The sequence below is a fragment of the Oncorhynchus tshawytscha genome, linkage group LG10 (assembly GCF_018296145.1).
Source record: "Oncorhynchus tshawytscha isolate Ot180627B linkage group LG10, Otsh_v2.0, whole genome shotgun sequence".
Taxonomy (NCBI): Eukaryota; Metazoa; Chordata; class Actinopteri; order Salmoniformes; family Salmonidae; genus Oncorhynchus; species Oncorhynchus tshawytscha.
Genome location: NC_056438.1, coordinates 52560168 through 52574287, shown reverse-complemented (window position 1 = coordinate 52574287; position 14120 = coordinate 52560168). Strand labels below are relative to the sequence as shown.

Sequence of the window (14120 nt, the reverse complement as noted above, 5' to 3'; positions counted from 1 at the left end):
GAAAACCATTTGCCTCATGTAGCGCGACACGTCTCCTTCACATAGAGTTGATCAGGTTGTTGATTGTGGCCTGAGGAATGTTGTCCCTCTCTTGAATGGCTGTGTGAAGTTGCTGGATATTGGTGGGAACTGTAACACACGCTGTCATACACGTCGATCCAGAGCATACCAAACAAGCACAATGGGTGACATGTCTGGTGAGTATCCAGGCCATGGAAGAACTTGGAAAATTTCAGCTTCCAGGAATTGTGTACAGATCCTTGGGCCATGCATTATCATGCTGAAAATAGCCCTTGAAGGCGAGCATCGCCGAACTGCAGTCAGGTCAAGACCCTGGTGAGGATGACAAGCAGATGAGCTTCCCAGAGAGTTTCTTACAGTTTGTGCAGAAATACTTTGGTTTTGTAGTTTCATCAGCTGTCTGGGTGGCTGGTCTCAGACCATCCCGCAGGTGAAGAAGCCGGATGTGGAGGTCCTGGGCTGGTGTGGTTCCACGTGGTCGGCTCGGCTGTTGAGGCCGGTTGGACATACTGCCAAATTCTCTAAAATGACGTTGCAGGTGGCTTATGGAAGATACATTTACATTCAATTCTCTGGCAACAGCTCTGGTGGACATTCCTGCTGTCAGAATGCCAATTGCATGCTCCCTCAAAACTTGAGACATCTGTGGAATTGTGTTGTGTGAAAAAACTGCACATTTTAAAGTGGCCTTTTATTCTCCTCAGAACAAGGTGCACCTATGTAATTATCATGCTGTTTAATCATGAATCATGCTGATTCTTGATATGCCACAGCTGTCAGGTGGATGGATTATCTTGGCAAAGGAGAAATGCTCTCTAAACGGGAAGTAAGCACATTTTTTGAGAGAAATGTCTTTTTTTATTTGAATGGAAAATGTCTGTGATCTTTTATTTCTGCTCATGAAACCAAACACTTTAAATGTTGTGTTGTATATTTTTGTTCAGTATTCATATATGTACCCTATGGAAATACAGTATTTCAATAGACCATCTTTGTACATACTTGCATACATTTAGAAACCAGAGGTGAGTATGTCTAGAAACCAAATAGACTTTCTGGTTAATTCATTACAATTCAAGTTATATTATTACCGGACACAGTCCAGTTATTCAGGACAATCAAGTAACATTGATGTTCACCATCTTATGACACAGTGCCTCTGAAGTCGCTTCATTGTAAAATAGAAAAGTGGATAATTCTATGTCTGGTTATTTTACCACCCACGAGGGGTCTTTCTTGATGATGTCATTCTCAGGGCCCAGAATAGCAACTCCACATGTCCTTTGTCCAATGCCAAGGTACCTGTGTAAAACAGAAATCCAAAATATTAAATGGCCATTCTCTGCATATAACATTTTATTCAGTCCAATAATATGGCTTACCTAGGGACAACTTCAAAAAATACAAATTCATGGTAAACTGTAGTTGGAGCACTCAAAAAACAGGTTCATATCTATATTACAAATTCAACCCTTGAAATGATATTACCTGCCAGCAACATCGACAATGTTCTTGTCTGTGACAGCAAAGAGTCTCTCTCTGTGGGCCTGTTTCAGCTCGTCTGTGATTCCACTCAGGAAGCGGCCCATACCTGCAACACGGTGGTGTGATGTGTCAAGACATGGATTGACAGTCGGTCTATTTCATCTCTTTGTTTTGGTCCATTTATAACATGTCATTTAGAAGTCTCTAATGCAATGCATCTCTTTGTAGACACTATAAATGTGTCCAGTGCTGTCCTCATGTAGAGTAAAAGTTAACAGGACATAAATGAACAGCATGTTAAATGTCAGGTAAAGAGGTTGAGAGCTGGGACAACTCCAGGAGAGATAAGGAAGGGCCCATCTTTTGTCAGCTGTAGTATTTGTCATCCAGTGGGATTTCTGTTCAGTATGGAAGGCTCTTTGTGAGTCCCAAATGGGACCTTATTCCCTACATAGTGCACTACTTTAAACCATGGCCCATAGGGCTACTCATAGGTCTCTGGTCAAAAGTAGTGCACTAAATAGGGAATATGGTGCTCTACCTTTATCGGAGGGGGCGACGGGGGAGTCCACGGCTGAGAATACGGACAGCTTGGCCTCATTGATGTCCTGCTGGGTAAACTGTCCTGATATGGCCCAGTCCACACCCTTACGGAACGCTGACAGAGTCTGCACCGTGTTGGGGTCTCTGAAATAAACACAGGGACATGCAAATTAAATATGAGAAGTTATCTAATGCAAAAATGTACAATCATTTTTATTAAATAACTCTCCTTAATGTACATTTTGATAGGTTCAGATTTAACGTGAAAAACGTGAAATATGAAATGCAGAACATGTTATTGTTAGACATCAGGTATCCTATGGAAAGGAGAAGGGCCACAGTCTGGTTTCAGTTGTTGGGTTGTAATTTGAAATACTTGCTAGATCAGAAGTTAATGGTTATCTGTAGGAGGAATGTATATGGTGGGTCAATAAAGGTTGAATATGAGTCAGGGGCTTGGAATGTTACTGAGGAAGGGAAAGGCAATCACATGGTTGTGGTCACTGATAAGGGTGGATAGCTGTGGATTAGTGAGGAATGGGGGCTGACGTCAGGTCACATGAAGGGAGAAGGAACAGTTTATTACCCACGTCACTTAACTTCCTGCCTAGCAATGAAGATGTAATGTTCAGAGAAAAGGAGAAGACTACCTAAAGTGGGGTATATATACATGCACATGTGGGAACATGTCTGTCTGTTCAGCTCTCTGACCCATTGGGTGAATAAACTTGGTTTTAGCTTTTCCTAGTTGTCTGTTAGGTACTAAATAAACAGAGTAAAAACGAACAATTTCACGATTCTAAGATAAAAAAATAAAAAAATGCATTCAAAATAGTTCCAATGTTTTGTGATTACATGTATTATTTTCCATTTCCTGAAAAGTTCCAGTTTTTGAGATTTTCTTTCGACAGTGAGTCATGTTTCCATCTGGTTAACAACTGTTAAAACCGGTTTGAGTACAATATAATCCTGTCTTATTGCAGTACATTAATACACTACACACCTGTATGAATAGAAGGTGAATAGTCCTCCTCCCATCCTGGCCCCTCCACCGTAGGCCCCACCCTTTTCTCTGATCTCTCCATGCAGGTACTTAGACGTCATCATCCGGGCCAGGATATTCAGGCTGAGGGAGAGAGGGGGCAGAGCATGGGAAAGTTTTCCAAAAACCCTGGTTGAAGGATTCTGGATTTCGTGCATTTTCTAAAAGTAACCAGAGTTTTGGAACCCTAGTAAATGTAAACATGGATCTGAGAGGGTATGGAAAGACATGGAACATGAACTACTAGGGCGATAGCTTAACACAGTATTAAGACATTCACCTGGCACAGTCCTCATGGGTGAAGGGCACGGTGCGGATACACTCGCTGACAAAGTTGATTGGGAAGGGCATTGGGAAAAATGTCTTCATCTGGCAGGGCTTGAAGTTGGGCTCCTGTGTGGGGATGATCAAACACACTCACATTAGCTCAATGGTAGAATATGGAGGTCAGGGACCAATGAAGACCATTGGTCAGAGACCAATGATAGTAAGATCAAACTAATGTTCAGGGGCTGTATGTGATCAAGCGTCTGAGAGTCGGAGTGCTGATCTAGGATCAGGTCCCCTGTCCACCATGTAATCTTATTCATTGTGATCTAAAAGGCAAAACTGATCCTAAATCAGTATGTATGCTCTATACAGTACATACGGCCCCGTGGCCTAGGTTAAAAGTGGAGGCGATACGCACAGCGACAAGTTTTCTGCTTGGGCCAGATCCAGGGGGTGCCAGTGGGTCAAGAGGTCTCTGTTAGGATCAAAAGAAAAGTGAATGAAAAATCCTGTCAACTCACAGTGAAATACAGGCTTCGTCCCAAATGCGACCCCATTCTCTACACAGCGCACTTCTTTTGACCAGATTCCTATGGGCTCTGATCAAAATGTCACATGGAATGATGCTGGAGAGACGGAGCAGGTACGGGGAGTAAAACATTGAATAAATAACGGACATGGAACGAGACAGGAACAGCGTCAGCAAACAGGTAACACAAAGGAAAGACAATCAATGCAGAAGCGGGGAACAGAGCTGGGGAACTGACATGTATAGGGGAGGTAATAACAGGTGATGGAGTGAGTCCAATGTCGCTGCTGCTCGTGACGAGGGAAGGCTGGTGTGCGTAATGGATGATAGGAGTGCGTGATGCAGGGCAGGCTGGCGCCCTCAAGCACCAGGGGGGCAGACGTGACACAAAAATAGCATACTATGTAGGGAATAGGGTGCTACTTGGGACAAACCCACAGTACTCATTTCAATTGGTTATAGTGCAGTCTCAGTACAGTACCAAGATAGTGTAACAAACTCATACCTCAGTGATATTGGAATGGACTGGTTTGCGATCCTTCTTATTGGAAGAAACGTTACACATTAAGCTATCCAACTGTCCAGCGGCATTAGACATCTTCTGCGGCGTTGCGTTAACCGCACATCTGTCCAAAGAAGTTGTAAAACACTTTACGTAAAGTCAACATAGAGAAATCATAGTAATATCTTAACCTTTGATAAGTAACTGTCACGTGTAAAGACCTTACCCACCTCATGTTCATTGGGTTGAGAATGTGTCTCTTGATTCTAGGAAGTGTCCGTAGAACTTGGGTGAGGTCTGGCATTTCTGCGACCCTCTTCATAAACTTGACCTGATATTCAAGATACACAAGATACCTGAGATTTCTTTCATTTGAGGGTACAGAAGTGCATTATATTCTCATTCAGAGGGTACAATACCAGTGTCCTTCGTCATTAGAGCTTTTTCTTCGCTTGTAGACCCTCAGGTTACATGGTCTGACTCCCCCCTCTCACCTGCTCCATCCCTCCGAAGGTCTCCTGTAGTTCTCCTGTTGGGGTAAGGTTGCGAGCTGCCCGTGTCATGGCATACATGTGACCAGAATTAGATATCCCATTGGCCAGTTCCTGAGCCGACATCATGACCAGAACACGCAGACGCTCCTCGTCATCAAAGTGCGGGCTGTGGGTCAAAGTTCAAGGGTCAGAGCAGAGGGACAAGGGCTCAAATAATATCAAATTACTTATTAGAAAACAATGGACATATGGATCATTAGTGATAGATGGATAATTTAAAGTTTGATAATTATCTGATAAGAACATATAACCATGTATTACTGTTCCATTGTATTATTCTAATGGACATGTGAACCTACCTGTTGAATATGTCACTCCACAGGTGAAACATATCAGGAAGATTCCTCTCCAGGCAGGAAGATGAAAGGAGGACTCCCTGTGAATCAGAGGTGATTGAGAATGCTCTGTCTTGTAGCTAATTGCATTGTGTACTTGTGTAGGGTATAAACTAGGCTTTATGGTGACTGACTGGCTGGGGACTGACCTGTTCATACATATCCATGTTAGAGTAGTCAGGGTTGACTGATGTGGAGATGGACATGCCTCCTGTTTTCAGCTCCATCTGCTGGTCCTGCTGCCTGTAGTCCAGCCCTCCACAGCCCATCCTGAAATAACACACCGTCTCAATTATCATATGTCTCATTTTACAGCCACACGGGACCAACACACACTCCTTATCATATTCACCTTACATCCCATCAAGAAAGAACACACACTCCCATGACCTTTTCACAAATCCTACTGACCTAACAGCCAACACAGCACGCCATCTCACAATCACCTCAGTAACCCAGACTGACACACAATCTCAAGACAAAAGCTCAATAGTCGGTATCACAATTGCAACTACCTCCATTACCTTCAACTAGAGGTAGACCGATTAATTGGGGCCGATTTCAAGTTGTTTTCATAACAAATCGGTAATCAGCCTTTTTTGGACGCCGATTACATTGCAATCCATGAGGAAACTGCGTGGCAGGCTGACCACCTGTTACGCGGGTGCAGCATCAAAAGGACCTTGTGGCTGCAAGGAGCCAAGGTAAGTTGCTAGCTAGCATTAAACTCATCTTATAAAAAAAAATCAATCTTCACATAATCACTAGTTAACTACACATGGTTGATGATATTACTAGGTTAACTAGCTTGTCCTGTGTTGCACATAATCAATGCGGTGCCTGTTAATTTATCTTCGAATCACAGCCTACTTCAACTTTGCCAAACGGGGGATGATTTAACAAAACGCATTTGCGAAAAAGCACATACGTTGCACAAATGTACCCAACCATAAACATCAATGCCTTTCTTAAAATCAATACACAGAAGTATATTTTTTTAAACCTGCATATTTAGTTCAAATAAATGCATGTTAGCAGGGAATATTAACTAGGGAAATTGTGTCACTTCTCTTACATTCAGTGCAAGCAGAGTCAGGGTATATGCAACAAGTTTGGGCCGCCTGGCTCGTTACGAACTGTGTTTCTTCCTAACAAAGACCGGAATTAATTTGCCAGAATTTTACATAATTATGACATAACATTGAAGGTTGTACAATGTAACAGCAATATTTAGACTTAGGGATGCCACCCATTAGATAAAATACGGAACGGTTCCGTATTTCACTGAAAGAATAAACGTTTTGTTTTCAAAATGATAGTTTCCGGATTTGACCATATTAATGCCCAAAGGCTCATATTTCAGTGTGTTTATTACAATTAAGTCTATGATTTGATATTTGATAGAGCAGTCTGACTGAGCGGTGGTAGGCAGCAGCAGGCTCGTAAGCATTCATTCAAACAGCACTTTACTGCGTTTGCGAGCAGCTCTTAGCAATGCTTGAAGCACAGCACTGTTTATGACTTCAAGCCTATCAACTCCAGAGATTAGGCTGGCAATACTAAAGTACCTATAAGAACATCCAATAGTTAAAGGTATATGAAATACAAATGGTATAGAGAGAAATAGTCGACGCGTCATAATTCCTATAACTACAACCTAAAACTTCTTACCTGGGAATATTGAAGACTCATGTTAAAAGGAACCACCAGCTTTCATATGTTCTCATGTTCTGAGCAAGGAACTTAAAAGTGAGCTTTTTTTGCACTTTTACATTCTTCTCCAACACTGTGTTTTTGCATTATTTAAACCAAATTGAACATGTTTCATTATTTATTTAAGACTAAATAGATTTTATTTATATATTAAGTCAAAATAAAAGGGTTAATTGTTAATTCAGTATTGTTGTAATTGTCATTATTGCAAATATATATACAATTTATCCGAATCGGCTTTTTTTGGTACACCAATAATCAGTATTGGCGTTGAAAAATCATAATCGGTCGACCTACCTTCAACACATGTATATGAAACCATACGAGCTAAGATTTCTGGACAATACACAAATGATCTTTCACATCATATTGGTTCTGGACTCACTTGGTGATGACACTGCAGAAGAGGGGCACGTATAGTTTGAGGTCCTCAGGGAGGCTGTTGAGACTACACATAGCTCTGAAGTAGACCATGCCATTGGTGGGCTGCTCACAGTACTGTACTGGCACTCCTCCTAGTGGGGTGAAGAGAGTAGAACAGGACAAATGTCAAAGGTAGGCAAAACCATGAGACAAATGACCTGAGTGTCCTAACGTTGAACTTCAAGGACTGATTCTCCAGGGAGCTACAGAGTTTATACATCAACACGTATCCATAGTACCGTGCATGTTGCTTTAAATGAGGGGTTTAGTCTATCAAAACAGACAGACTGGGTGGACTAGAGTGTAATCTCAGAACCCAGAGTAACTAGAGTGTAGCGTCAGCATGTATCCATTAATACAGTAAGTACTGTACCTGCAGTGCCCATCTCCACATGTGTGACTGCTATCGTTGGCTCAATATCAGATACGTTCAGGGCAGGGAGACATGAAGCATCCTGGGTCTGGCTCTGAATCGATAGCAGCTCAAGACCTGAGTTGAAAACAACACAAAATAAAAAATGTTTTCATAATCAAGTCAATGAGTCTCTCTATTCTCCTTTATAGACGTAGAACTGACCTTTCTCATAGATGTCTTTCTTGTCACTCTCAGACAGAGCCTGTATCTTCTTCTGGAGTTTCTCCTCCTCTGCTTTGACCTGTTTCTCCAGGTACGCCTCATCAGGACTCATAGACAGAGTCAGTCTGTGAGTATTATCCTGCACAGGCACAAACATGACACTCATGACCACAACACTAAATAATGTAAATTACATTATTACACTGATGTCATGTTCTGCTTTCAACAACACCATGGTCTATGACCCCTGCATGATGACTTCTCAACTTCCTTGATTAGACTGCTGAATCTCCTTTATTGATTTATTTTGTTGAATTTCCTGTTACATACGTAATTCAGATTTAGATGCTGTCTATACTGAAATTTAAAACTCAACTTATTTTCTCCTGTCTGGTTACTCACCTTGAAGTAGTGCACGACTTTCTCCTGGAGGAAGCGAGGGTTGTCCTTCAAGGCCTGTCTGAACTGGGTCACACTGTCACAGATCTTCAGCAGCTGAACCGGGTCTCCATCATGGTTCCAACAGGAAGCTATGTACTGTTAGCAGAGAGACAACATACAGGGTGAAACATGGTTACACTGTACATAAGAGCTGCCCAGGTGTGTGTGTGTTTGTGTGTGTCCATCGTGGTTCCAGCAGGAAGTTATGTACGGCAGAGACAAGTAAGCATGAGTTGACCCACACAAAACACCAACATAGTTAGAGAGGTGCTGACTAACGGAATACTAAGCTTACCAGAGGTCATAGTGTATACAGGAGTGCTCACAGGACAATCACTATGGTTATGTGTACATTCTTGAGTCTGTCTTTATATACAGTGAGCTACAAAAGCATTGGGACAGTGATACATGTTTGGTTGTTTTGTCTTAGTACTCCAGCACTTTGGATTTGAAATGATACAATTTGTGCATCTAACTTTCCAACTCATCATGATTCACAATTAATTCAGGATTATCCATAACATTGGTAGCATCCACATGAATGTAGAAGTGTTTAGAAACATATTCTATTCATATTTACAATTAAAGTGACTCCAAAATGACACATTGGGCACCAAATAATCTGAAAAACAACCAAAAGAAACAGCAAATGCATCCTAACAAATTTGTTGTCACAAGCTTGATGTAGTCATTGCGTGCTATGAATATGGGACCAAATACTGAACTTTTACTGCATCTCGGTGCTAGAGGCATCATTACATGCCATGGTTTGATTCCAGGCTGTATCACAACTGGCCGTGATTGGGAGTCCCATAGGGCGGCACACAATTGGCCCAGCGTTGTCCGGGTTAGGCCGTCATCGTACATTTTTTTTGTTCTTAACTGACTTGCCTAGTTACATAAAGGGTTCAATAAAAGTACATTTGACCTAATACTTTTGGTCCCCCAAAAAATGGGGGACTATGTACAAAAAGTCCTGTAATTTCGGAACAGTTAACTCGATATTGATGAAAATACCCTAAAATTAAAAGGTGACAGTCTGCACTTTAACCTCATAGTCATTGTATTATTTCAAATCCAAAGTGCTGGAGAACAGGATCCAAAACAATAAATAATGTGTCACTGTCCAAATACTTTAGGAGCTCACTGTACAATGTCATTCCCTGCACATTTAATCTCTGTTTAGGGTGAAAGTGTGTGTGTTTAGGGACTTGACAAGGACTTGTTCATGGTTAAAGCACAGGGGAGGCACTAGTCATGCTGTGGCCCTGTACTGTACTCACCGAGGCCAGAGACAGGCCGAAGCTGGTAGACTGATGTTTCATCTGGATCTCAATCTTATGAAGCAGGGCTTCTATCCTCTCCTCCTCAAATCCATTACTGGACCGTTAGAAGGGAAGTACAGTTAGATGAAACGGCATTATTGTGATGACAAAAGTTACAAGAAACATTAGCAGCAAGTGCACTTACGCAATGATCTCATCAAAGGTTTGGATGATGATTTGCTTGACTTTCTCGGTATCTTCTTCGGCCATTCCTTGTAAGCCAATACTGAACGATGCCTCTTTGGTGCTCCCATCATATCTGAAAAATATACACCGGTAAATTAAGTATATACTGTTCCACTTAAAAAGGCAAACACTTTAAACAACATTTCTTACATTGCTCCCCAGCATACTATGACAATGTTGTTCTCGTGTAACAAGTTCTAAACACCTCCCACTTGAACCTACCCTACGACAGAAGAAAAGTCTGTTCCTATCTTGGGTTCTATAAGGGCCTTGTAGAAGGGAGCGTTAGGTCCAGAAATCATCAGAGAGGACATCAGACTCAGGGTGAAGCCCTCAAATGTATCTGTGATACTGCAGAGAGAAGAACACATGAGTGACACCACTACATTATCACTTACTGATTTCAAGTTAAATGACCAAAATGCATATGGAAATCACAGTATGCACCAATTGAGGTTACAGTCGCTTTAAAACTGACCAATGTATACTATCCCAGACAAAATTTTAGAGAAACAACTGGTAGTGTTGTAGTAGATCAGCATTACATACTCTCCAAGCAGGTAGCTCATACACAGTGTGTTCTGTTTGGCTGCATCAGGTGCCATAACATCGGGACTGCAGGTCACATGGTCCTCTCTCTGTGGACAAATCAATTAGAATTACAGGAATTATAAAAGCTTTATTGTCCACACAATGTGGAAATTTACATTTGGCTTCACACATAAAAAAAGACATCAAAGCATTATCAAACAGTACCTTATCATCAAGATCATTCAAATAAGCAATTACAGTGAAATGTATTCAAACTTCCAAACCATAGACCTTGCCAAAGTTGCTCAAGTTGAGAGAACAGATTTGGAAAATCTAGGAGCTGATAATGAATTAACTAATATCTGATAGCTGGTACTGACTGAGCTACAATGATACTAAATGGGAAGACTCACAGGCCTGTCCCAGTGGACTTGGTTAGGGACAGCAGTGTCAGGCTCAGTGCGTTCAAACTTGGACAGAGCCTCCTCATGGATCTGTTTCAGGTGCTGCTCTAAGGGCAGGTCCCCGTAGGTAAAGAACCTGAGGAGCAGAAAAGGAAAACCCTGTTACTGCCAAGGCCCAACAGAGTTGTGTGACAAGACACAGTGCGACTGTACCGAGTATTTAATATTGGGGTGTGTGACAGTGTGTTGTGCCGTGCATTGCTAAGTGGTAATATGTGACAGTGTACTGTACAGGTCATGGTGTATCACAATCTACTTTACAGTGTGTTGCTAGTATGGAGCAGTAGCTAGTGTGGCAGCATGTTAGACTGTACCTTGCGTTGCTGGGGTGGTAGTGTGTGGCATGGAAGTGCTTGAGTTGCTCCCAGGAGAGGTCAGGGATGGCCAGAGGTTCCCCTCCAGACACCACACCATATGTGTGGTCAGGATACAGCTTGTTCTGGAGGTGCTGGGCATACACTTGCTCATTGTCTGACTGAAATCACATACAGAAAGGAAATGTAAGACTCCAATATGACATCCATTTGTCCATCTTCTGAGCAAATGATTCTGTAATTAACATAGCCTAATTCTCTAGCTATTAATAATTTGGAAAGAAATAACTCACAAAAGCACCCTTCATTTCATTGAAGACAACTCCTTTGAAGACCAAAGGGGAACTAGGATCTGTAGGGTTTTCATTCTCCAGTCTCCATCCCTCCTGCCTTTAATGACACCCATTGAGGACAAGGGTGTGAATGGCAGACTTCTGATGTCACCGATTATGATTAAAGAGGTATCTATTTAAACATCACACTTACCGAAAATCTAGTTCCCCCAGACAAGGGAAAAACACTGCATCCAGATACACGGAGAGGAGATTCTGGAAGTCTTTCCCGTTTTGTGTGGAGAATGGATACATGGTGAAATCACTGGCTGTGAATGAAAAACAATGATTTTAGACACCATTCTCTCTCTCTCACACACACACACACACACACACACACACACACACACACACACACACACACACACACACACACACACACACACACACACACACACACACACACACACACACACACACACACACACCTGTGAATGCATTCATGAAGGTGGAGAGTGATCTGTTGAGCATCTTGAAGAAGGGGTCTCTGCAGGGGTACTTCTCTGAACCACACAACACTGTGTGTTCCAGGATGTGTGGGACCCCTGTGTTGTCCATCGGGGTCGTCCTGAGCTGAACACTGCAAAGGTGTTAGGACAAGAGAAGGAAACACAGTCATTACAAAAAGCATTGTCTTAAAATAAGTATTTTGTTATTAAACTAAACATTTAATTTGATCTAATCTTTTCCACCAGCCCGCTCTCTCTCTGTCACGGTAGCAATTGAGCCTGGGGACAAGGTTACATTTGACCTAATCCAAATAAAGCACAATCCCACAAATGTGGGATTATTACCTAAAGAGATTGTTTTTGTCATCTCTAGCTGCGTGTAGATACTGGGCGCCTGTGTTGTCATGGGTCAGTTTGACAGCTGTAAGGAACAGGTCAGGAACATCAACCACCTGTAGAAATACAGGAAGATAATTCACATGTTATCTTTACCTTGCGCTAACCCTTGACTAAAACTGTATGTGAAGATGATCAGAATCGGGGTAATCTTTTTGTTGTGGATTGGTGTTTTTTCCATCCTAGGGTCCCAAAAGGATACACATTTTTGTTTTTGCATTTGATTAGTGGAATCAGGTGTTTTAGTGCTAGGGCTAAACAGGACCATGACTGAGATACACAGTTGTGAATAATGTGATGACTTGGTCATTTCACCTCCTTGACTGTGAAGCCATGGATCTTCTGTCCTGCCTGGTACTGCAATGCCCTCTCTGTTGCTGGGGTGCTCCTGAACCTCCATGATGGATTATGCCCCTGGAAACTGGATTTGCCAAGAGAGAGACCATTGCTGGCTTGCATCAGCTGTTGCATCACGTTATACATTGTGTCTTTCTAGACAGCAGAACACAGAGCAAGAATACAGCTGTACAGGTTTACCTACGTGTAAAGGAAAGCATCGATATACTTGACACCACTGAAGGAAAGGTGTTTGAATATAACGTTACAGTATTTAACTGGCTTGCTGACAGGCTAGCTAGCTAACGTTACATTACTCACCTTAAAGATCGAAGTTTCTGGAGAACTGTTTTACTCTGTCTAAACATTATTTCCTTAATTTAGCGACAATAAATATAATGGGTATTTATCCGAACACATGCATATCAAAATACTACGCTCAGAACAGCTGTACTATTAAAAAAATATAATCACGTTTTGGTTAGTTACACATCCATGTCCTCTCATGCCGACAATACTGTTGTAGCTAGTTGACACACGGAAATTGAAGAGGACAATGTCAACGTTGCGTCAACTGCGCAATGACAAACTAATACATGTGTTGACCCAAGTCACTCATTGATATTAGTATGCGTGGGTTCAGGTTGTTGATAGATCTACATAAATTGCGGCTTGCTATTTAGAGTTGATGGTCTAGCCTTTCAGTGTTGTACAACTTAACTTTCTATTGGCTAAGTAGGTAAGAACATCCGATATGATTGGGTAAACGTGGTATGACGACAGTTACAACGCCATGACGTCCGGAAATGTTCGGACAACACCAAATATTTATAACTAACCCTGGCAACACGTGGTTCGGGACGTAGCTAGCGTGCAGCGAGTAGTGCGGACGAAGTGGAGAACATGTTTGGGTGTTAATTCTGATGATATGGAGCGGGAGGATGAGGGTCAAGGACCGGAATGGTCTGTAGTAGAAAGACATACAGCACCAGGCAAAAGTTAGGACACACCTACTCATTCCAGGGGTTTTCATTATTTTTACTATTTTCTACATTGTAGAATAATAGTGAAGACATCGAAACTATGAAATAACACATATGGAAACTTGTAGTAACCAAGAGAGTGTAACCAAAATATATTTTATATTTGAGATTCTTCAAAGTAGCCACCCTTTGCCTTGATGACAGCCTTGCACACTCTTGGCATTCTCTGGCATTCTCTCAACCACTTTAATGAGGGAGTCACCTGTAATGCATTTCAATTAACAGGTGTGCCTTGTTAAAAGTTCATTTGTGGAATTTATTTCCGTCTTAATGTGTTTGAGCTAATAAGTTGTGTTGTGACAAGGTAGG

General features: G+C 41.8%; 1 protein-coding gene across 2 annotated transcripts; it reads right to left on the bottom strand.

Annotated features, from left to right (window-relative positions):
* Window positions 1–742: 742 nt before the first annotated feature.
* On the bottom strand, window positions 743–13431 carry LOC112260419 (presequence protease, mitochondrial). Of its 2 annotated transcripts, none has more exons than XM_024435504.2 (27): window positions 13090–13431; window positions 12748–12924; window positions 12382–12488; window positions 12016–12167; window positions 11742–11856; window positions 11549–11645; window positions 11256–11416; window positions 10891–11017; window positions 10496–10584; window positions 10169–10297; window positions 9906–10019; window positions 9719–9815; window positions 8397–8531; window positions 7995–8133; window positions 7791–7907; window positions 7380–7509; window positions 5431–5551; window positions 5246–5322; window positions 4887–5052; window positions 4623–4723; window positions 4396–4516; window positions 3780–3836; window positions 3372–3484; window positions 3053–3175; window positions 2048–2193; window positions 1510–1612; window positions 743–1323 (listed from the first exon to the last, which is right to left on the bottom strand). In XM_024435504.2, exons 2-27 carry the CDS (start codon window positions 12913–12915, stop codon window positions 1230–1232), a joined length of 3099 nt encoding a protein of 1032 aa, XP_024291272.1. In that variant the 5' UTR covers window positions 12916–12924; window positions 13090–13431; the 3' UTR covers window positions 743–1229. The 2 variants fall into 2 exon arrangements, with proteins under 2 accessions (XP_024291272.1, XP_024291273.1); XM_024435505.2 differs by having other exon boundaries at window positions 12748–12853.
* Between the last annotated feature and the right edge of the window lie 689 nt (window positions 13432–14120).